Source organism: Metopolophium dirhodum, chromosome 5 (genome assembly GCF_019925205.1).
Source record: "Metopolophium dirhodum isolate CAU chromosome 5, ASM1992520v1, whole genome shotgun sequence".
Classification (NCBI taxonomy): Eukaryota; Metazoa; Arthropoda; class Insecta; order Hemiptera; family Aphididae; genus Metopolophium; species Metopolophium dirhodum.
The window spans coordinates 12,054,569-12,078,531 of record NC_083564.1 but is presented as its reverse complement, the minus strand read 5'-3'; the positions used below and the strand labels follow the sequence as shown (position 1 = coordinate 12,078,531).

Below are 23,963 nucleotides of genomic sequence, written 5' to 3'. Positions count from 1 at the left end.
AATCACAAACTCGTTCCGTCGCGTCGTCACGGGCCGATAGCACACGACGGCGACGATGATGATGATGATGATGATGACCCGTGACCGGCCAAGCATATATTATTTTTACGGCTTCGGTCACTCCGAGTGCACTTAAACAGACGACCGCTGAAGATATCGTCGAGCTATGAAATTGCGTTAATTTAGGTTAGTTAAGGTTACACGCAATAAAAAAAAAAATAATAATATCTGACCGGACTTGTCTGCGACCACTGCGGTAATCCGACCTGTAGATACAATACTATAGTAACATAATATAGTAACTCCGGCGATGTCGTTTCGAATAAAAAAAATATTGAATTTAATGTTTGCACGCACGTTAATTTACAAGTATGATAATACTATGTGAAAACAATCTCAGTGCGCCCAAATTTCACGACCATTTTAAACAATATATTGTTTTGCACGTGGCTTTGGGACGATCGAATTTTTCAAGCATACTAAATATTTTAATGATACTACTAGAACAAATAAAAGACTTTGAAATATTAGAGATTCTGATAGATTTGACGAGAAACCTAATTATATGTCATTATACGACGACGCCATTGTACACTAATTTTTAGACGACAGACATATTACTATTTTTGCCAACTGCTTATTATAAATTGTGATTAGGTAAAAAATATGAACTCACGAAACTGAACTTTGCTGCGCTGAAGTGAATATATTTTATTTATTCGTTTCGGTTGATTTAACGAGTTCCAATTTGTTTTTAAAAACGATATAAAATTCCAAGTCCATACTTCAATCGTAAACGATCATACATAGATATATACACCTGTATATTAATATATTATACACAACTATGTAATAATCCAAGAACGTAAACACAGTCAGAATTTTAACTTTAAATTAATCGACACGCGAAATATTTTGTGTTATAATAATAATCAGGGCCTTGGACTCGAATGAACCAAAAATCATTCTGGTTAAGCCAAAACGGCGATACAATTTTTATTTTATAAAATTGTATGGGATAATATGTCATTTTTTATTTATTTTTGCGGTTAATTCTATTCTGTACCTAGTACATATCTTTGTAAATTAATTCATAATCGTTATTGACAGGAATAATTAAGCAATCAATTGATTTTATTTAGGTATAGTGTGTTTAGAAAGAAAAACTTCTAAATCATTTTTATGAAATTGTCTTGGAGAGTAATGTTTAGGTTTGAGTTCAAATATTTTACTCCTCGCACAACATATTTTAGTTTTATAAAAATTGTCATTAATAATGTTCGTATAATCGTGAGATGCACATTTGCATTCTAAAGCCATTTCTGTTAAAAAATAACTTTTGAAAAAAAGTGATTTAGAACCTTTTCATCTTGGACCCACAAATTAATTTAATTATTTATTTAAATTAATATTTCTCCTTATGCGTTATGATTCGCATTATGATTCTATTAATTCAGTAATATCGTCTACCAGTAAAATTTTATGAAATAAATTAATATTCTTAGGAATATCGAGTAGAATCTAAAAATTGTAATTGGTAAAATTCCTGCATAGTTTTTGAATCAAATTTTTTTTCCGAACTACTTACTACAGCATTCGTATCAAAATATATTAACGCGAATAATAACGGTTATGAGACCATAAATATTGGAAAGTATTTGAAACCCGAATAAATAATTTAGTTACAAAGCCCCGATAACGTACAACATAGGTTTTCTGAGTTTGGCCAGTTATCGCCCCAATATTACCCAGTCACCCCACGACTAGGTATACCTATAGTCAGTCATATCAGCGATATTTTCCGTTTTAAATAATTCTTCAAACGCCGTAATATCTCCAGTTGTCGTTTTATTAATGCGGACTAATTGAAGGAACTATTGATGCACCATGTTTGTTAGAACGACTTGACATTGGTGTTCCTGGTTGCACTAGGTTTAAGGGATTAGTTTACCTACCTGCTAGTAAATCGTACTAATTTTGTAAAAATCTTCCTTCTCCTCTAATTAGGATGATGTCGATAGCCGATCACTGCAATGTTTATTATTTACGTACCTTGGCCAAATGCTATATCTCATAATCTCATATTATAATTTTAAATATATGTTGGTATATATTCTATGTTCAACTGATTGTAATGTTAATTTTATTTTATCTTGTTTCTGTCATTTAATTTACAACTTGTCATACCTATAAGATCTGTTAATTTTGTATTGTTCTCAAAAGCCGCGTGGTTATGCATCTATTGGTCTATTCCAATAAATAAAATAAAAAATAAAATACATAATACATTATCATATTATATTGTTAAGTCGCGTTCACACTAGTTGTGCGTCACGTAAGATTTGGTGTGCGGCACGTACGCTATCCGTTAGCCTATGGATCGCTTGCACCGCAAGAACTATTTGCGGCGCAAATTTTTAAACAATGTCATTTTGCTCAAGTGTGGACCCAGCTTTATAATAATAAAACGTTTTTATAATACTCCACAGGTGGTTTTGGACTCGACCTCTGAGTTCCTGAGGTACGGCGAAGACGCACAGCTCGTGTGCCCGGACGTCCGTTTCCCGGGCTGGTGCGACGGTTCCGGCGGCGTGGCACTGTCGTGTTCGACCAGCGACCACCACTCGGAACTGGACGGGCTGGGACCAGGCTGCACCATGACCGCTTCCCCGTTGACCGAGAGCTGCGTCCGGAACTGCTTCAAGATTTGCGGGTAACTCGAATCGATGGCTATGCTATTGTAGACTGTTTTAGTCGTATGGGTGTCCTAGGTATACCCAAATTTTTTTTTTGGCGGATTTTGCGAAAATCACCCTCGAAAACCCCACTAGGAAAATATACCAATTTATTTTTTTTTTAATAATTCGTCTGTGGTAATGACATTCTATCATCTCAGATTTTGAAAACGGTTGTTTAACGATTTATTTGAGCGATTAGTTAGAAACGAAAATAACGAATAATTCTTCAACTTATTTATCTACAAACGATGACATTATACCGAACCGTACACAGGTATAAATTGTATTTAGACAGTTATAAATTCTTTAAACAAATCGGACAGAAATTCATTCGAACTCAAATTGTTGTGTGTGTTACTATACATAATATACAACTAGGGTGTTTCAATCAACAAGCTAACCATCCTTTAATAATGCATATTATATTTTATACAAATTCTGGATTTTGGAATTTTTAAATATACCAAAAGTCTAAAATATTTTAAAATATAATGTGATTAGATTTTTTATTCAAATTTTTTACTTATAGAAGACCATCCTATTTATTTCGTTAATTTTTAAACAGATGATTTATATTTTATACTCTAACATCGAAATTCGAATAAATAGTTTTTGAGTTATTGAGGAGAATAAAATTATAATTAATTCATATTATTTAGTATAATATTCAAATCGTCTTTGTCCCGATCTTAAATAATTACCTATTATCATAAACTACTATTAATCTTAGAACTTAAAGTTTAATAGATCATAAACTATTTTAAGGACTATTATCCCTAATATAATATTATACATTTTAATAATTCAGAATCTGTTCATTCTAATTGCAATGTGTATAATATTATACATAATAGCATATTTCCAACATCGACAGTTTAAAAAAAAATCAACTTTTTAACAATTTACAATAAAAATGTTTGGTGAGTCATACGTGATACGTCGTGTGTCATACCTAAAGATCCACCAGACATCGAGTCCCAACACACGAATCTCGACACGTCTTAGGTCAAAGAGTTTTTGTAAACGAGTTACTGACTACGACGACGAGCCTGTGACGCGGTGAAATGGAATACAAAGTGTTCTTTTACCGTTTTCCCAAACGGTCGGTCATCACTAGGATATGGGTATAATATAAAATCACCGAGGTGTTACGACCCGCCAGGAAAATTTACCGAGCCGTCCAATCTCAGCGATACAGACGAAATAGAACGATGGCGAGTCCATTATTTCGACAAGGAAAAATATTCAAGTGATATTATAATATTCAACTCGATTACTGCGTAAAAGTCTACGATTCGTACAATTTTCCGTATGGAAATGCGCTGAAAAACTACTCTCGTAGCGGATCGAAAAAACTTAAACCTAAAATATGTCTCACGCGCGGCCATCTGAAACCTGACTGTAGTTCTCATATTTTACTTATTTACATATTTAACTTAATATCATTATCATCATCGTTGTCGTCATCGTCATCATCATCAACGTCGTAGTCTGTAAGTCTCAAGTGTAATGTGTTTAACGTTTGATCTGCGGAGAAAAAAAGATTATTTTATTTCTACAGCCCTTAATCTAGCCGCCGTGTAATTCATTTGTTTTAGAATAGGAAGCAGCTGCGAAAAAGGCGAACCTTTGAAGTTTGGAGATACGTTTGCCATTAGTCCGTGCGTCTCTTCCAAGGTATATAAGTAATCTATTACGTAATAATAATAATAATAATGTCTTACTATACGAACGTATATAATAATATTATACAAACGAAATAGTTTTTGACTTAGTGAATTTGAGACTCGCTACTCTATAATTACGCAGTAGAACCGTAATAATAATAATAATAATAATAATAATATTATAACCTGAACATTAAGCCATCAAATATAATTCGGTGCAACGAGGTATAAACTCAAATAATATGACGCGACGACTTGTATAATTAACGTATCCAAGTAGATTCGCTGTTTGGTTTTAATTTTCTCCTGGAATAAAAAAAAGCTATTGTTAACGTAGATAGATAAATAAAAAAACAATATTTCAGGTAAAAATAAAATATTATGTGCTACTTATTTCAGATCATTTAGAACGAAATCAAATTCATCGTTGTTCGATTTTTAAACCTTAAGTAGGTACGCTACAGGCTCTAAATTTTACGATGTACCTACAACCTACCTACATTTACTTTTCACGCAGTTTAAACGTATTCGTTTATATCCATTTGTACTAGTATAATAGCTCGATGAATTTATCAATGATTATTATAAATTTTGATTTGTAAACATTCTTGTATTTTCTGACCTACATTTTTTATTTTTTCATAATTTATTATTCTAAGTTTTTAGACTGTGTTTTGTAGATTGTATTGGTAGGTAAAAACGAAGCCAAATATAAACTTACCTAACTGACCAGTGTCGGTTCGAAAGGAGTATAATATTTAAATCACATGAACCCCTATTGTTATATCAATATATCTGCATAGTAAAATAGTTGTTGACAGTTGGTTGATTATGATAATAAACAGTATAGTTATAGATGACTGTTGTAGACTACACTGAATAAAATATAATAATAGGTGATTAGTGAACAAATAATGATTAACATAAATTAGGCAAAAATTAGGCATGAATTAAGAACTCATTATCTAGATGAAAAATAACTTATCTTCTGTAAATTGCATTACTTTAATATTATTTTGGACCTAAATCTAATTAACTATTATGCCGTCTGTCTAGAGGGTCTGTCCCATGAATTTATAATGAATAAAATTATATTTAAAAAATTAAAGTATAAAATCTCATTTAAAAAACCCAATACCATTATACGGTTATCATATTTACTGTATTTTTCAATGTATTAAATAACAATACTGTTTCAATTTTCAAGCATCTTTAACAATTTTAACAACATAAAGCATGATGACAAATAATACAACTGATTTTAAAAAATGAGGAAAAGTATTTTAGTTTTAATCATACCTTCCACAATTACATAATATTATGATGTTATCAATTAAATATCTTATTATTTGAAATTTGAAATGACTTGCGAAATCATATAAAAATGTCTCCTTTTATTGGCTTGTTCTACAAAGAAACTCTTTGTTCCATTGTGGTATTAATTATTACGAATTTCGGCTTTGCAAAACAATTTACAAGTTTTCACCGATAAGTGAAGAAAAAAATGCTCTGGTGTGTGATATTATAACAATGTGAGGATCTATGCAAAAAATATCGACCCACCACTCACCAGTGACTTTATTCAACTCCATTTAAAGCTTATAGAATAACATAATATATCTGTGAAATTTAACGACCCGGACATACCATATTATATAAACTGTACTTACGTTTTCCGAATAATAGCAGGGTCGTACGCGTGCCCGTTGAAAACTTTCGTTAATAATCAAATTCTAGTTGTTAATGTGTACTTATAAAATAGCTAAACTCAAAACAGACGTGCAACCATTACACAAATTAACCGCGTACAAAATAACTTCATATTCAAATCGCCACCGAATATTCGAATACCTTTTCCTTTTGGTATTAATATTTTTTTTTTACATACATATATAATTTAGACAAAGTACGTCGTAAATTTGTGATGAACTTACTATTATACTAAATAAATATAGGTACTCCAGCAATATATATAAACTTAAAATACCCGTAATCAATGAAAATAAACTTAAAGTTGGCGCAATATTGTTGTTATAAACTCAAATACGGTTTTCGGTTTTGTTCATTGATATTTTTTTACATAAAAATTTAATAAAAAATATATGCTTATTCTGCCCTCCGCCATATGAAATTAAAATTATTAAAAATACATTATCTCACTAAGAAAAAATAATAGCAATAAAATATATGTTCATTTTTTATTAATTAAAGTTTCCGGTCATTTTTTTAAACGTAGTTAGACATTTTTGAAACTGTAGAGAACATTATGATTTATAACATATTATAATATATTATATAACATTGTATTCCAGCTTTTTTTTAAAAAAAAACTCACAAATATTAATCAAGTACCTACTTTAATTGGATTAATCTACGTGCAAGGGTTTTTTTTAAATTCTTAGTAAATATTTACTATAGTCTATAGTAATTTTATTTTCAACTATATATTTACCGTCGTTATATTGTGCAGGTTTTTTTTAGTGTATACCTCTGTCATGCCTACACAATATTATATTAATTTAACGTATCTTAACTCTCAAGGTAGAAAGCTTAAAGTGGAAAAAATAATTTTCATACGGATTGACATTATATAAATCCAATTTGTTATATTCTTTAAAGTATAATGTGTTATTTGAATACATGTAAGAATAAAATAAGGACAGTGGGTAACTATAAATATTGTAAAAGATATTCTTTTTTTTAGTTTTTTTTAAAAAAAAAATGCATACGTTTTTAAATATATCGAATATTTAGCTTAACTACTTCTCAGTGTTCTATATAATCTCATCTAATTACTATCGATAGGGTATCACTCGTTAATTCGTAACAAAAATAATGAAGTAAATATCGTATAACAACTGTTCAAAAATCACGATATATTAAATATTGTATATTTAAATTATTAAATTATTAATATTTGACTGAGAAAATCAAACGCATCTTCTCTAAAAATAAATAACAATGTTATATCTTTGACGAGTATATATTGTGAGAGTGATAGGGGAAGGGGGAGAGAGAAAACTTTCGAGATGATAATGATAACGAAAATTGTGCACCTATTGTACATATAGCTATTGACCGCCCCGCCGGGGCGTATGTGTGAATTATTAAATATAGTTTACAAGAATTCGATTAGGTACAACTCGACTGAACGAATATTAAATTAATACGCATCAGCGCTACGATATAGTATAATATTCATGCGTGTATAAATAAATGAATTTTTCTTGGAATCAAACCTTAAAACCAACCCTGCGGAGACGAAATGCAAAAATAAATACCTCGCATTACGAACTGCGCGTATTATTGGTGTTCTAAATTAGAAAACCGCCGAAACGATTCCGAACGGAATTTAACCATGGCTTAAATTTACACGAAATGGCAAAAGGAACAACTGTGATTTTTATTTTATTTTAAAAACACTTTCCGCGTGGAAGTATTGTTCCGTACCTATGAAAAAACATTATGTTGGGATTTAAGGAATGGGTTATTCATTAATTAGTTTTCCTCGCTTCGCTAGAAAACTAAAATGATTTCTATAATATCAGAAATATATTTATATATTATAAATTATCAACATACCTAATAGTTGCATTGGTTATATTATTTTCCATAGTACTTGATTGCACTGAACAGCTTAATATTAACGCTTAAACTAAAATATTATTTCACGGAGTGTTGCTCAACAGCTATAATTATTTATATATCAATATTTGTTTTTTATTAATTTAAAATATAAAAATAATAAATAATAAATACCCACTGATTAATCTAAAATTATAAGATAATATTATAGAAAATAAATAATTACATATTTTGAACGGAGGACAAATTACTCAGATTTGACTCTAAGACCTCGGTGTACCAGTGTAACTTTTCAAGATTAAGTTAAAGGGGACGCCTTTTAAACGTTGTCAGAGTCAAGGGGGGCATAGTCCCTTAGCATCACCGCCCACACTTTAACCCCTGCCAACGACCTGAGTTGGTATAACATGGTTGCCCATTGACCTACGGTGAGATCGTTGTAAATTACAGGCAGTCAAAATAAATCACCATAACAACAACTGGATGGGTCCTTGATTACTGAAGTACTTATGATAATGTGCGAGAGCACGATTTAAGCAATTTAAGATTCCCAAGAGATAATGTAAATAACACTTTTCGTAACAAACATCTGCAGCTTAGTAAAATCACATTTAGCTCGACCAGTCGACATTTTAGGTTCGGTAAGATCACTGAGATGTATGAAAATATAGATAACTATAATATAAAATATAGTATTTCCATGAGTTTGATAGGCATCGAAAAACTTAAAACGCCCGTAATCAATGAAAATAAACTTAAAGTTGGCGCAATATTGTTGTTATAAACTCAAATACGGTTTTCGGTTTTGTTTATTGATATTTTTTACATCAAAATTTAAAAAAAATATATATGCTTATTCTTTTTGATTTTACCTAGTATTTTAGTTCGGTGATATATAAGTATCTTAAATCGTGGGTACACCCGGTGATAATTATACACACTCGTGGTCACGGAGATTGTTGAACTCCGTGTTCATATGCACTAGAACGACCATTCCATAGAACTCATAAATATTAATAAATGTAAGTTGACAGTTGCACGTTGTGTATGTGCATCTCTATGTAGTATTACAAGAATGTTATTACTGCACTACTCAACCAATTTACAAACAAACGCAAATATGTATATACTTTTAAACTGTACCCATATAGCCTATATAATAATATTATGTAATTATTTTGATAAATACTTTTGAGTTTAAATATTAAAAATACGAATTATTCTTTGGACAGTCGACTGATTATCGTTAATAAATAGGGGGCTTATGCAATGATAGAAACTAGTGCAATTTTACCTTACTCGTGATCACACTTACAACACACTAAATCGATGAACCCACATCATTATTATCGGGACGATAAAAATAATGGATATTATTATCATGTTAATGTTTTGACGGTGTTTCCGCAGCCACTGTTCGTCGCTGCCGTCATGCCTCGTCTATACGCCGAACGAGGGGTGTCTGGTCACCCGGCGCTGAAGCTTGTCGACGCGCAGGACCCCTATTGCCGGTGGACGGTCGCCTACTGGCGTACGGCGATGCGCGAGGAAGCCGAAGGACTTCCGGTTCCGGTGAGAAAAACAACACCCTTTAAAAATACAAAATCCACGACCTTTCCACCCTCACATATCCCTTTCCTTTCCGCTCGTCTATAGGCCGCGCAACTATAAAGTGTTGTAAACAATAGGCCAACAATTATCCGGATAAGATAAAATTATAATTGTTAAGATATTTACCTAAAGATAATAATACATAAGTGATACCAAATAATTTATCTAGATAAAAAAAAATATTCATTATTTGTAGGTAAGTTAAAATGTTTACGTTTGTTTACGAATTTCCATCAATATTATTTTATAGAGAAAAAATAAAATACTATAAAATAACTACATTAATTGTACTTTAGTGTCCAACTAGCTAAGTTATTATACAAAATATAATGAAATTAACTGGAAGACTCTAATAGTGAGTTGATACAACGAAAACATTAACTAGTTAAGTCATCAAGATAATTATATATATAAACTATAACAAGTTAATAAGTTATAAACAAATTAATTTTTTAACTAGTTCATGCACACCTTTGATCAATATTATTACTATGATTTATCACCGTATCCATCCTTAACAATATACATATACTACAGCGGAAAGGAGGTCGTTTTAAAAGAGAGAAAAACATAAACAACATAAATATAATATTACACAGCCGGTTTCACCGTTATCCATGGGGCTGCTCCTCCAAAGTCGGACGTTAATTCCAAAACTGCGACGGGTTGTGTGCGTGTGTATGTGACCGGAACAGCAGAGCGGAAAGGATGCGCGTGGGAATACGTACACACAAACATGCACACACACACACACCACACAATAATATAATAATGCGATTGTTTCCTCCGACGTAATTACTATATATATATATAGCACGTTTGTCCTTGAGAGATTTCGACGCGCGCTACCCACCGCACGCTGCGAGAGAAACGAGTAAACTCGTAAACCCGCGGACGAGTCGCAGTCGACGACAAGACCAGTTGTGTTAGTGTTTCTCGACTCTCGAGTAGGTATTATACCTACGTATATAGCGTACGACTCCGCAGAACCGTTTTGACGACGCTTTATTATATTATATTATATTGTACTGTGTGTTATTTGTTGTAAGTCCGAGCAATCATTATTGATTGTTTATATGTTTATAATTTCCGCACGCAACCCGTGGGTGAATCGAAAACGCGCTAAAACCAAAAATACGACATTTCCTGATCCGGGATTAATTTTTTTTTACCCTTGTGTAACCGTTTCAGAACGGAGCCAGAGTGGTCCTGAAGCACAACGCGACGAATCTGAACGCCGCGGTGGAGACGGACTTTCGGATTGCGACGTTCTTCGGCGACGTAAGTTTATACATTTTTCATTAATTTATGTAAATCCGCATAATATTATAGGGCAATGTCCGAGTCAATTGGTCATAAAGTGGATTCCGCTTAATGTGGACACATTGCGGGATTTTACCCATATAAAGCGGTTGATCATATAAACCGAAATCAGTTAGTTAGTATACATTGAAATTGGGATCAGACCATATTAACAGGTGCCCACATTAGGTGGAATCCACTGTATTATCATGGTTTATTTGGGTCCCCACAAGAGTCTTCTCAATGGGGCCCAGTATTCATATATAAATAGGTGTGGTGTAGGTATTGTGTAGGTATATGAAATTAAATGAAATAAATATATAGAGAAAATCGTTAGGTCAAACGCTAATAATAATACGTTGTTACGTCTTGTTGATCTTGTAGTAAATAGTATATTTAAATATTTAATATAATATTTGGTACTGCAGGCGCATTAATAGTAATTCCTGACACTAATTTAACAACATTATTGATCACGATCGGCAAAGTTCTTATAAATATTGCTTTTCGTTCGCGACAATCTCGTTTCGACAATCTACGATTGTTTTCTTATGCGGTAGCTCGTAAAATGCATACGTAACGTGTGACAATATTCCTATAGTGTTTCGGACGAGTGATAAAAGACAATCGTATACCGTGGGATAAAATCGTATAAAATAATATAATAACAATAATATATACGACGTATGTACAGTCGGTATACGTCGCGGGTTAGCGTTGATCCCCGTTAAAGTCTCTCGCGTCGAGGTCAGCGCGAAGTTTATTATTATTATTATTATTATTGTAATATTAACATCATACGTGGAGATTCCATTAAAAAAACGACGACTATTGCATTATTATTACTCGAGTTATTTATTATTATTATTGATACGTCGAGAACGCAACGGCGACCGCGCTCGTTCCGATTGATATTACACGCATTTACTCGGCAGCTGCACGCGTGCGTTCTAAATCTATCATTAACGGAACTAGTTTCTATATTATACGCTACTCGTTGAGACTAGTAATAATTATATTTATATATTTATTTAATGTACCTGTACACCAGCTGTAAGTACTTGTATTATACCCCGAGTACCCGACGGTACGCGCGCTAAGGTCATCGGTACACGCGAGTCTGCCGCAAAATCTCGTCTGAATATTATTATAATTATTATCGCGTTCGCAGTAAAATCGGTGAAACTTTATCTCATCATTAATTAAATACCAATATAATATTGAAAGGCGCGGGCTTGTTTCGGTCGCGTCCGCTCGGTTCGTGCATTCGAACATAAAATATATTTACGAAAATAAAATGTTTTGAGGTTTTAACCGCGTATAACCTGCACGACCAAGATCAAGTTCAAAATTAATAACGTATGATATAATGTAATGTTATTATTGGTTTCAATGGCACCGTGCGTAGGACTACGTTACCTACAGTTACCTACGTTACCTAAAGTCGAGTGGAACTTTTTCAATCACGTCGACAGCCAAAGTTTATAGAAATATTCTGCTTATACATCGATCGAATACCAAGCCAACAACGTGTGTAGGTACCAGGTGGTTCATGTAACACGTAAAATACTCGTTATTTTAAATATTTTTTTTACATAATTTCAAGTTGTTACAAAACAACAATTTTAAAAGAAAATTTAATTTTTTACAATTTTTTATCGTTATTATTTCTTAAGTTTTTACTTTATTGAGTGAAAACATACATATTTGTTTCAAAGCAAAGTATTTTGAGATATTTGGGATTTCGGCCGAGTAGTTAAATACTTGTAAAGTATTCGTCCAAAATTCGATTTTTATATTCCATTGAAATACTCCGGTAATTATATAATACTCTGCTTCAGATTAAGGAATTAAAACAATTTTAAATGTGTGGACAATTTTAACTTCAAAAATATAATTTGTTTTCTATATTGCTGATTGCAATGATTCTAAATTCTGTAAAAAAATATTTTCAAAAAAGTTTATATTTTTTGAAATAATAAGTGTCTTCGATAAAATAATAACTCAATATTATACTGAATTTAGGCTGCATCTAACCCCTAGACTTCATATTTTTCATCGTCCATAGCAGCTATTGCAATCAAATTGTGTAGCCTTTAAAAAAATATGCAGATCAACGTTATTATAATATATTATTGTTAATTATCTTAAAAAAAAACTATGGGGCAGCACTATATGTTTATATCGTACCAGTATTATAATATTATTATGTTTACCGACGACAAACGAGATGGAAGAAAAACGTTGAGCTATATTGTATACTTACTACAAAATATTCTCAAAATAACATCATCATTCCGTTCATCATTGAATTTCTCCATCGTGCATAATACCTGATAATATTAATTGTATTATTACATAACATAAAATCTCGTCTACGTACATTTTTTTTTTTCACAAAGAATATTATATTGTTTTGCTTACGCGGTTCTCGGGGACAACAAAAATGTAACAAAAACCGCTACTCGGTTAGTATAAATTGGTAATGCGCACAATATATTTATTATAATAGGTACGTAACGACTTCCGATGAGATAAAAAAAAAGATGTTTAAAGTGCGCACAATTATTATTATTGTATGCCATAATGCGATACTGTCGTTGCGAATTTAGAGTGATTTGTGAAGGCAATCTGTTGTAGGTCGGTTCGCGCACGGAAACGACGGCGACGAGAATTTTATTATACTTATATTATAATTGTACGATTTGTACTTCATAATAATACGATATAATAATATGATATGCATGACTGGAGTACGTCATTAAAGTTACCTAATTTTTGTCGTTTCAAAAAATATTGTACATTTTACAAGATGATTCAGTTTCCTTTAATTCGTTCAAATTTTTGAAAATTGAAATTTTTCAATATACCTACCATGAGATCACATTTTCAGTTATTTAATTTCTAGTGTACTGTTATCTTAAATAAGTTTTATTTTTTGAAAATGTCGTTGAATGTAAATCAATATTCGAACTGGTATTTTCTGAGTTATTAAAATGTGATAAATGATAAGGATAATAGTAGGTAATTAAAAATGGTTTTACAAAACTATAAATTATAGATGTGGTATTGAATTTAATATTTGTTATATTCTGACAATTCTTACAAACAATACAATTTTGAATTTAGATAAACCAATATAAATTCAAATAATCATACCCCCCTCCCCCACCATATCTTCCAACCCTATTATCATGGCTATCATTCTTAGTACACCAAGTTTAATAAATTCAAAATTATCTACTCGTTTGAATTTACATTTACATAAATTCAAATTTTTTAAACAAAGTCATCTGTTTAAAGATTTACAGAAAAACAGGCGATTCTCTTGTTTGAAAAAAAGTTGTTTAGGCACACCTTCAAATTTAAACGGTATAAAAAATCTAAACAATTGAAAATATGGACCTTAAGTGTATACTTGAAAATTCCAAAGATCAGGATTCGAATAAATCTATTATATTATACGAAAAAATGGGGGTGAGCATGCTTGGTGAATGACCCTGTATAGAAACACGTACTCGGAGTGTTCGTGTTTTTATTTTATTTTCCGAGTATGAATTTTTTTTTTTTTTAATGATCACAAATTACGTTTACCGAGTGCGAGAGACGTTTTGCGCGCTGTAGCTATAATATGATGTAAGTAATAATTATTAACACCAAGGGGAACGGCCTCAGAATTTTTTCTCGCAGAGTGATGAGCGAATTTGTCGGGTGTAGGTGAGTGGTATATGTATATCGGTGGCCACGACATCGGGGCGTGGTGATCGGCGCGATTAAAAATTTTTTATCCTCGAAAACCTGACGCCGAGAAATTATAAAAAACAATTAACCGCGGCTGGCGGCAGTATAATATTATGTACAAAAACGTCGAATACGTGGGTACACGTCATATTATATTATTGTGTTATACCCATATAGGTGCGTTAATTATTTTATGCGTTTTTACAGGTGTAACAGAAAGGACTGCATACAAATGTAATTAACAAACTACATACATATATATATAATATGTACTACATTATGTAATCACTTTTGTTGTAATAATCGATATTTAAATTTGTTTTTTTCCTCTTTTGTTCAATCATCAATCGTTCTGGTAAAATAAAAAAAACGTTCGAACGCCCCTGGTCACAAGCCAAAGTCACTAATCGTTACACAATTATTTAATTATGCATTTGTATGCAGTCCTGTGCACACTTTAGTGATTTAATATGCGAAAACGATGGATGCAGCTGACACTGCTAGAAAATATATTTTAAATACGCATAAACAATATATAAACGGCTGATATTATTTGATTGGTATACAATTTTACTAAAGACTTGAGTCGAGTTAAATTTCGGTACAGACTGGCAATAATAATTTCTGCACTTAACTGACCATGATTCGATTAAGAGTGCCTAAATATAGAACTCCGTTGTAAAACAAACCGTCTGAATTATAATAGGTAACTACGTTATTATTAACTTATATCGGTTTTTAACTTTTTAAACAGCCGTTTTTACATAGGTGGGTCCCTGTAAGTTCATCAGTAGGTACGTACCTGCATGGTATCAACGGCTGTTTTTTAGCCGATTTACTTAAGTTTAAAACCGACATAGGTTAATAATAACGTAGGTATTATAATTCAGACGGTTTCAAGATTTCCAGAATATAATATTTTTTAATGTGTAACGGTATAACGGATTTGCATCTCTCTGATGAAATAATAAAACTAATAGGCAATGATTTTTCTGAGCCTGAATTCATCACGCGAATTAAATTATTTCAGAAAAAAATTCAGACTGCATTCACACACGTGGGCAACAGCAATAATAATGTTAACGTTCAAACATAATATTATTTGGGCGGGTCACTGTGGGTCTATATTATAATGTAAAGATAATAATGTGCTATCATATAATATATGATATGGGAAACGCAACAGCTAGTGTTCATAATATATAGGTGCTCATTGTAATTAATAGTAATTAGTAATTACTAATTTATATTATAGAATCCGATCAGCGAGTTATAGTCAACCGATCAGTGAGTAGTAAGAACTCAAGTCAAACGAGTATATTATATATAGTTACACACATTAAAATCTAGTATCTTATTACTTACGTTATACATTGGGTATAATGTAGGGCTGTGAATTGAATGCATTAAATACCTAACCTTGCCTAATCTAACCTTAAAAAAACTTCAAATCTCAACAAATGCATTATAAATCCCGAAAACTTATTAAAAACCCATACAAATGGGTTAAATTCTAAAAAATGCACTTTTAATGCACAACATATTTTATTTAAGTGCAAAATATTTTTAATTAAAAATACTATTAATCGAGTATGACTGTATGCCGTAACGTTATGACATGTAAAACATGTGTAAGACGAACATTAAACAATGATTCATAAAACGTGTGTAAAACATTTTATTCGACGAAAATTATAATTATAAAAAATATCAAAAATAATATTAAAAAAAAAACCATAAAAAATCCAAAATGTCAAATATTAGTGAGCTCTGCCCTCTTGCACCCACGACTACCACTAATACAAAGTCAATAGCATTATACTAGCATTACTATAAAAAATTCTATACTCAGCTAAAATTTTATGATTTTAAATATTTTCGTACATGGTGGACCTTTTAGAGGATTCTTGACATTTGACTGGACCTTTTTGTAGGCAAGTACCGAACAATCTATTATGGACATTTAAGTTGAATGTTATCTTTGCGTATTTTACCATTCGAAACCTTAAAATCAGCGACGTTTGTATCTAATAAAATATTACGTTAAAATAAGAAATTGTATAATTTATCGTATTATTATAAATTTATAATATATTTATTTGTATTATTATGTAGTATATTTATTTATTATCTATCAAAAACTTAAACTTTACCGCCGCTCAATCGGCCTTTAATATGCTTATGGACGTCGCTTCGTGGCAGGCGAGGGCCTCGTAGATCCTTTTATCCTGAATAATAATATTATCTGCTACGTTCGCGCGCTCCCTAAGTCCTACGCGACGACTGATTATATAATGTGTCAAATTGAAACCAAATATAAAGTGGCCGACGAATCAAAAAAAAAATAAAAAAAACAATAATATTCACTCGGACCGTTAAGGACTTGGGTTGTATACATATACCTAATCTGTGATTATTTTTTTTCTTCTCGACGATCCTGCGCCAGGACCGACGACTGTAGCGTATTCTTACGATCTGATTTCCCGAAAACGCATAAATCTCCGGGCCCGTCGTTTTCGCGTCCCCAGGCAGAGAGGCTATATTTTCTTTTATCGATCATCACCACCGACGACGACCATTATAATATATCGCGTCGATTAAATGCACGAGGCATCGAGTCGAAATAAATTACATTTCACAGCCATCCGCGCCGACAGGCCGCCGCCGCCGTAATAATACATTATCGTACACCATAATGTATAATACGCGTATATACTCGTGGACTTTTCTACCGCGCGATGAGAACCTCATCTTCTCGATTCATTATTTTGCCGAAAACATCGAACCATCCGTTGGCTAGTATGATACGTATGCAGTAAAATCTTCTGACAACGGAAACTAACAACAGTCCTGAGTATAACATATAACCGGTATATTTTAGTCTTCTTATAATGAACACTCTTTCGGAAAAATCATTTGGTAACGAGTGATTCCGTTATAAGGAGGTTTCACTGTACCTATATCGTTTGTTGAGAGACAGTATGAAACGAATTTCGAGGTGACGAACCCGCAGAGATAAGTATAATAATTCGGTACGTTGTTAGCGGGCTTTCTGTGACGAAACGTTGTAAATTAATAATTATACAATAAATTGCACAGTAAATGCACCTACAACTCTTTTTTGTTGTGTGTAACGTCACACAGTATAGAATGTTTTCATACAAATCTGGCAAAAATCAATATTTTTAAAATACATTCATCAAAACGACAGTCCATTAACGATATAAACATTAACTACTATTCTCACGCACAGCTACAAATAAGGTGGGCAGAATATACGAATCAAAATCAATCTAAACAAAAAGCCATTGGAAAATGTTTGGTGGAAAATGGTTTTTAGCACTTTGATGGAAGATAGAACACAACATGCACTAAAAGCCAAATATAAAAGTTTAGGCTTTTAAGAATTGATCATAAAAATAACAGTTTATGTTTATATATTTTATGTTTTAGTTAAAGCTGCATTTTAGGTTGGGAAATCTTATAACATTCCCAAAAATTAAATATTACATTGACCTATACATGTAATATTATATGCGGACCTCCGAGTAATGGATACCATTTTTTTTTATTTCTTACTAACATTTGTAAATAAAATACTAACAAATTAACAAAATACTTCCAATACATGGTTTGTGTCAGTATATTATTATTATAAATTCAAGACAAAAGAATATTTACATTATCAATATTAAATCATATACAGTAGATAGGTAAATAATCGATTTTGCAATAAGTTCTTCAGATGATATTATTTATTATTCACCGTATTGTACCTAATAACCTATATAATAACAATATGTCGATTTAAATGATTTTTTCTAAATGTTGTTTAGTTTTTAATGGAAATATAAAAAAAACAATCCATAGTCGTAGTTTTTAGTCATAGATATCGATTGAAAAGAGGTGGTATTGGCCACGTCTACAGTTCACACAGTGGCGTATATTATTGTGCTGAACGGATTTAAAACTTAATCCCCAAAGAAACACTCCATATAGGCACTTATACTGTAAAGGCACTTAGACACGTAAAGTGGATTTTGGAACGATGTCGGTATTATTAGACGGTACACCCTGTAAGAAAGCACAATGAGGCCTTAAACTATGTATATACATTATACAAGGTATGAATGTGTTTGCCGATCATTCTCATCACCATGATCGGTGTTCATAACGCATAACATATAAAATTCTGATTTTTGGCATTTTTAAACATATATTTCTCAAAGATACTTAATAGGAGTATCTCGCGACGGTAGAAATTACGAATTTTTTTTAAAATGAGAACCGTCACCTTTTACTACGACAGTTTTAATTAATAAATTGTTTAGCAGATGCAGTGTTACTGAAAATAACTAATATCTATAATAAATATCTATCTAACCGAACCGAAATTTGAACAAATTTTTTACAGAGTTATGAATCTTTGCAATAAGAATAATAGCCCTTGAGAATATTTTTACATATACCTAGTACAACAATATATATACCTACCTACATATACCAACCTAAGTGCAATATAAAATACATTTAATATTAGGTAATGAGTCACTAAAAAAAAAAAAAATTACAAAACTGTAATAATAAATGTATACTAATTCTTTAAGTATTCAAATTGTCGACGTTAATCGTTATACAATTTTAATGAATTAATATAAATTACTATCATGATTTCGTGGACTATTTTATCCTTATTTCTTATAGTACTTTGAGTTAAATAATTGAGGAATACTATTATGCTCGTCGAAATTTCGATTTATATATATCGACATTTTCTAAAAAATTACCCCTACCAACCTTTCACCAACCACTTGAATGACAAACGACAAGAGAGCGTGATGGATATTTAAAGAAAAAAAAATAGTTCATATCGCCGCAGGACGACACTCCTCAAACGGGTGTTAAAAGTCCGAGTATTTGAAAACACGTGGTCCTCATATACCCATCTACCTAATATAATATCATATCGTTGGTAACGCCTAATAAAAAAAGTTGAAAAAAATCAGAATTCGAATGATTTCATAGCCATCATGGTGGAAACGAATTGGGGCGAACGCGCCCTGCGAATCACCCTGTACAACTATGTCGTATGATGTTTAATGCTCGGCACAAAACTGCGGCTCGTTAGCGATCATAATAGTCGTCTATTATTATGACCGCGCCGACGCGTATTAGTCGGCTGCTCCCCATCGGCGCGACGGTCGTCCGACACAATGCGAGAGACCTTTTTAACCCCGCGAACCTACCCGTTTTGTTATAGCCCACGTACACACACACACGACTGCAACTCGTAGCTACTTTTTATGAAATATGACAGAATAGCAAGCGCGTCACACTACAAAATATAATATATTATTATATTCTATGTGTGTACGTGTTATAATATATTTGCTTCGCTCATTTAATAGCATTAATGTATGTAGTTGTTATTCGGTCGTAAAATCTGACAACAACGTGAAATATTGTGATTTACTATGCGGACAAAATATTATGTAATATACGATCGGGTCGGAGTGGTGGACAACGTCACAAAGACATCGACAAATCGATTTTCGGACACGCATCGATATCGAGAAATCGGTACGACCGTACGTCGATATCGTGGCAAACGTTCGACACCGATATCGTCTTGTCATTCGCGATATAGGTGAAATATAAAAATATAATATAGTCACCGCATTTGGACACTTTGGGACCAGATAATATTGGAGTCCACCAACCCAATGAGTCAATGTGAGTCGAAAGACTCTAGAACAAAAATGTATATGAAGAAATGTAATAATAATAAGATGTCCTAAAATCTCTAAAAATGTATGAAATATGCATAAAAAATATCAAAGTATGCCCTTAAAATAATTAAATACTATGACATAGAAAGCGACGTTATTCTTGGGTTTTGTCTGTAGCGAATCAATAATGAACACGTACTCGGTAATATATTATGAGATGAAAAAAAAAGATTTTTAAAAATGTTCTTTGAAATTTAAAAAGAAAATTAACTTACAAATGATAGTAAATAAAAATTCCTAAAAATTTTGTTTTAAATTACATTCTAAAAATACTTAAATATGAAAAATAATATATCTGATTTTTCGTCATACTAACTTGATTTATATTTTGGCCTGCAAAGTGTAAAAATAAAAGTCATAATAAATATCCTCACCTTACGTCTTAAGTATTATTCATTATATTCACTAAATTTTACATGATATGTATTTTTGAACCAGAGTTGAATCGATGGGAATATTACTATTATCCAAATAGATGGCTAATAACTTACTTACCCAATTTTGTATTTACCTCAGTAACCGGTGTATAGGTAATTTATTTCCATACCTACGTTGGTAGTTGGTACAATACGTGTTACATGTTAATCGGGGTCAGACTGTTTGAGTCCAATTATATACACGAAAATGAAAATATTCACTGTTTAACTGGAGTAACTGTATCGAAGCAGATCACTGTCGACGGTTTCCCAACGTTTGTTATCCAATAAGAACGTGCGAAATTTTAATTCGGATTTAATTTAAACTATACTCCAAACAAATCCATAGAACGGTGCGCAGGGACTTAAAAAAAATAATGACATAGGTCAAAGTATATTATCATAAATTGAACGGACAACAGACTTAGCTTTTAACGATATTTGGAATTATTTCGCGTTGGCCATCATTGCAGACACTCGGCTTAGTCGGAGGATGTATTTTGTGGTGCAATATTATCGATGAAAAAATAGTGTGTCGTGGTGGAACTTCTTTCAAAAAAATCAAATTGACAACAAAAAAATACGATACTTCAAATTTGAATAAGTACTCATAAAAGGCAGACGAAAATTATAAAAGTGTTATTCATCGTATAGTGAATAATAATAAAAATAATTAATATTGTCATTATTTCTTCTTAAATTAAGGCACAGAGTATAGGTATAGGTTGATTAAATGCAACCGGACAAAATTTCCTTTGATACCTGCATGGTAACATATTATAATATTACATTATTACATTTACCTTAAATTTTATTATTTTATGGGGCGAGAAACCTGACTAGGCGGTACATTTGGTATGGTCTACCCTCCGTAGTGTAGTTACACTTTGAAAAAATGAAATGTAGTGTAATATTGTAATGAAATCAAATTACTGAATCGTTTACAGTGATTAATATTGTGATATTACAACTGTTATTGTGACAATAGTTTGGTCTTTTTGAATTTCACGTTCTCAATTTTGAAAACGAGCTGAATTTTTAAACTTTATTTGTTGTCTTTTCGCAGGAATACGAAGTGAGCGCACACTCGATCAAGGACTCCGGAGGCCGCGAAAAGGCGCAGAATATTTGGGAGTTTATCACGTCCAGCAAACGTCTGGGATCCGACGATGCCGGGACGAACGAAGACACAAAAAACGAACAAATAATATAATATAATATTATTTTATTATATTTCCGTAGCATATCATATAATATAATACAATAATAATATGTCATTATCCAACTTATTTACGGATTTCACTGCAAACAGATAAAACAACACAACAAACGTTACGGTTAATACAAAAGTGCAAATATTTTTCTCTCCGCTATATTATAATATAGAGACCGCAAAAAAAGTGTTTTCATTTTAAACGGTATACATAAAACAAAAACAAACAAACAAATAAAAAAAAGTAGTATTTGATTATCAGTACAAATATTATAATTAGTTTTTTTGTAGAAAATAAAAACAATAAATAAAACGAGATAATTTCGACATCACGATCGGAAAAAAAAATAATTCGTTTGAATTTCGATTTAATTGTTGAGTGCCTGTATATATATTATATTATAATATTACCATTTGTTATTGGATAATCGTTTTTAATTTCGTAAACAAAATGTTGATGAACAAAAATAAATAGAGAGGTACCTACTGCCTCACGCGTGAAAACACACAGTTTATCAATATAATAATGTACAATATGATAGGTAATAATAATAATATTATGTAATATAAAAAAAAATAATGTACACATTGTCGTTAAATTATATTAAACGTACTTACAAGACACGCGTCTTACACAACTAATAATAGGTAGTAATAATAATTTATAATAATAATAATGTATATATAATAATATGCGCGGAACACATGTGTTGATCATAATATTGAGCTTTGGTATACTATACTTTTATTAACCCGACGAGCGCGACGGAGACACGATAAACGATTATAATAATAATAATAATAATAATAATATATATATATATTATATAATACGAGTGGGAAACGAGAGAAAACGACCAGAGTATCAAGAAAAGAAAAAGGGAAGGATAAGAAAATAGGGATCATAAAAAAAAAATAAAAATATTTAATAAAAACTCAGACTTATCGACGCCCTTTGACGCTTTCTCTCAAAAGTGAAAAGAATAAATAATAATAATAATAATAATAATAAAAACGGTGAAGAAGAAAACTCGCGCTCGTGTATACAGACATAATATTATATTCTCGAAAAGGTTTCCCTATAATATGTGTAGAATGTAGATTATATATGTATAATGTAAGTATATGCGTACGGTAGGTATATACGTAGTGATGAGATGAATCGTTTTCTTTTTACACTGTACACGTTCGTATAATATAAATGTAATATAATATGGCTTATGCGTGCGTGCGTGCGTGCGCGCTCGCGTCATATAAATGAAAAATTATGATAAATGATATATTATGTACACATAAAAAGTAGCCGGCGCGGCCTGTTTCGCTCGTCATCGTCCAAGTCACGGCCGTAATCATCGATTTCCTCTCGTCAATCGATCGCAATTCATATTACGATGGTAATATATAAATCGTATCGATGCACCGCCATATGGCTTAAGTCCCCGCAAGATTTCTGCCCAGAAACAAAAAAAAATCGTTCGATTATTATTACTGCTTTAGGTAATATTATATTATAAAATATAATATAATACTGTCTCGGTATTGCGTTTTTCGTATTCGCGTATAGTTATACTCACACGTGGTCAGTTTGCTCTGCAGGATCGGCGAAAGGATCTCCTCTAGGCTGGCCGACGACCTCAGTTCGGAGTTCGACAGTCTGTCCACCTAAAATCATATGGTTTCATATTATATAAAACGAATATATTATAACTGTACACTTAACAACAATTATTGGTGTAAAAAAGTTAATAGGAACTCTTGTAAAAAAAAAAGTTTGCATGATTATAATATATTATATTCATTGGAGGACAGTTTTCTAAATTCCGATATCGGTTATTGAAATGCCTGAAAATGCGTTCCCAAAGTACCTATACATAATATTGTAAATCATGATTTAAACGAAT

At 31.7% G+C, this 23,963-nt stretch overlaps 2 protein-coding genes across 6 annotated transcripts in view; one reads left to right on the top strand and one right to left on the bottom strand.

Moving 5' to 3' along the window:
* The first annotated feature begins 2,636 nt into the window (after positions 1-2,636).
* LOC132944089 (cilia- and flagella-associated protein 161) lies at positions 2,637-22,134 on the top strand. 2 transcript variants are annotated; one of them, XM_061013260.1, is made up of 5 exons: positions 2,637-2,713; positions 4,337-4,415; positions 9,401-9,562; positions 10,793-10,882; positions 21,916-22,134. In XM_061013260.1, the coding sequence occupies exons 1-5, from the start codon at positions 2,658-2,660 to the stop codon at positions 22,060-22,062; spliced, it is 534 nt and encodes a 177-aa protein (XP_060869243.1). In that variant the 5' UTR covers positions 2,637-2,657; the 3' UTR covers positions 22,063-22,134. The 2 variants fall into 2 exon arrangements, 1 of the variants encoding a protein (XP_060869243.1); XR_009664414.1 differs by lacking the exons at positions 2,637-2,713; positions 4,337-4,415; positions 9,401-9,562 and adding an exon at positions 10,383-10,645 and having other exon boundaries at positions 21,916-21,965.
* The window catches only part of LOC132944088 (band 4.1-like protein 4), a 162,160-nt gene continuing 160,254 nt past the window's right edge, over positions 22,058-23,963 (bottom strand). For 3 of the 4 annotated variants that reach the window (XM_061013259.1, XM_061013257.1, XM_061013256.1), the window contains one exon: positions 22,058-23,724. In XM_061013259.1, coding sequence (XP_060869242.1) covers positions 23,566-23,724 — 159 coding nt within the window. In that variant the 3' untranslated portion in view covers positions 22,058-23,565. The remainder of the gene's footprint in view (positions 23,725-23,963) is intronic. The other variant, XM_061013258.1, reaches the window with a different exon arrangement.

What these genes read in the sequence shown, in the direction of transcription:
- LOC132944089 (XM_061013260.1), top strand. Translation starts at nt 2,658, where the DNA reads ATGACCGCTTCCCCGTTGACCGAGAGCTGCGTCCGGAACTGCTTCAAG. An exon ending in CCGAAGGACTTCCGGTTCCG is followed by an intron (nt 9,563 to 10,792) that starts GTGAGAAAAACA and finishes TAACCGTTTCAG; the next exon opens with AACGGAGCCAGAGTGGTCCT. An exon ending in TTGCGACGTTCTTCGGCGAC is followed by an intron (nt 10,883 to 21,915) that starts GTAAGTTTATAC and finishes GTCTTTTCGCAG; the next exon opens with GAATACGAAGTGAGCGCACA.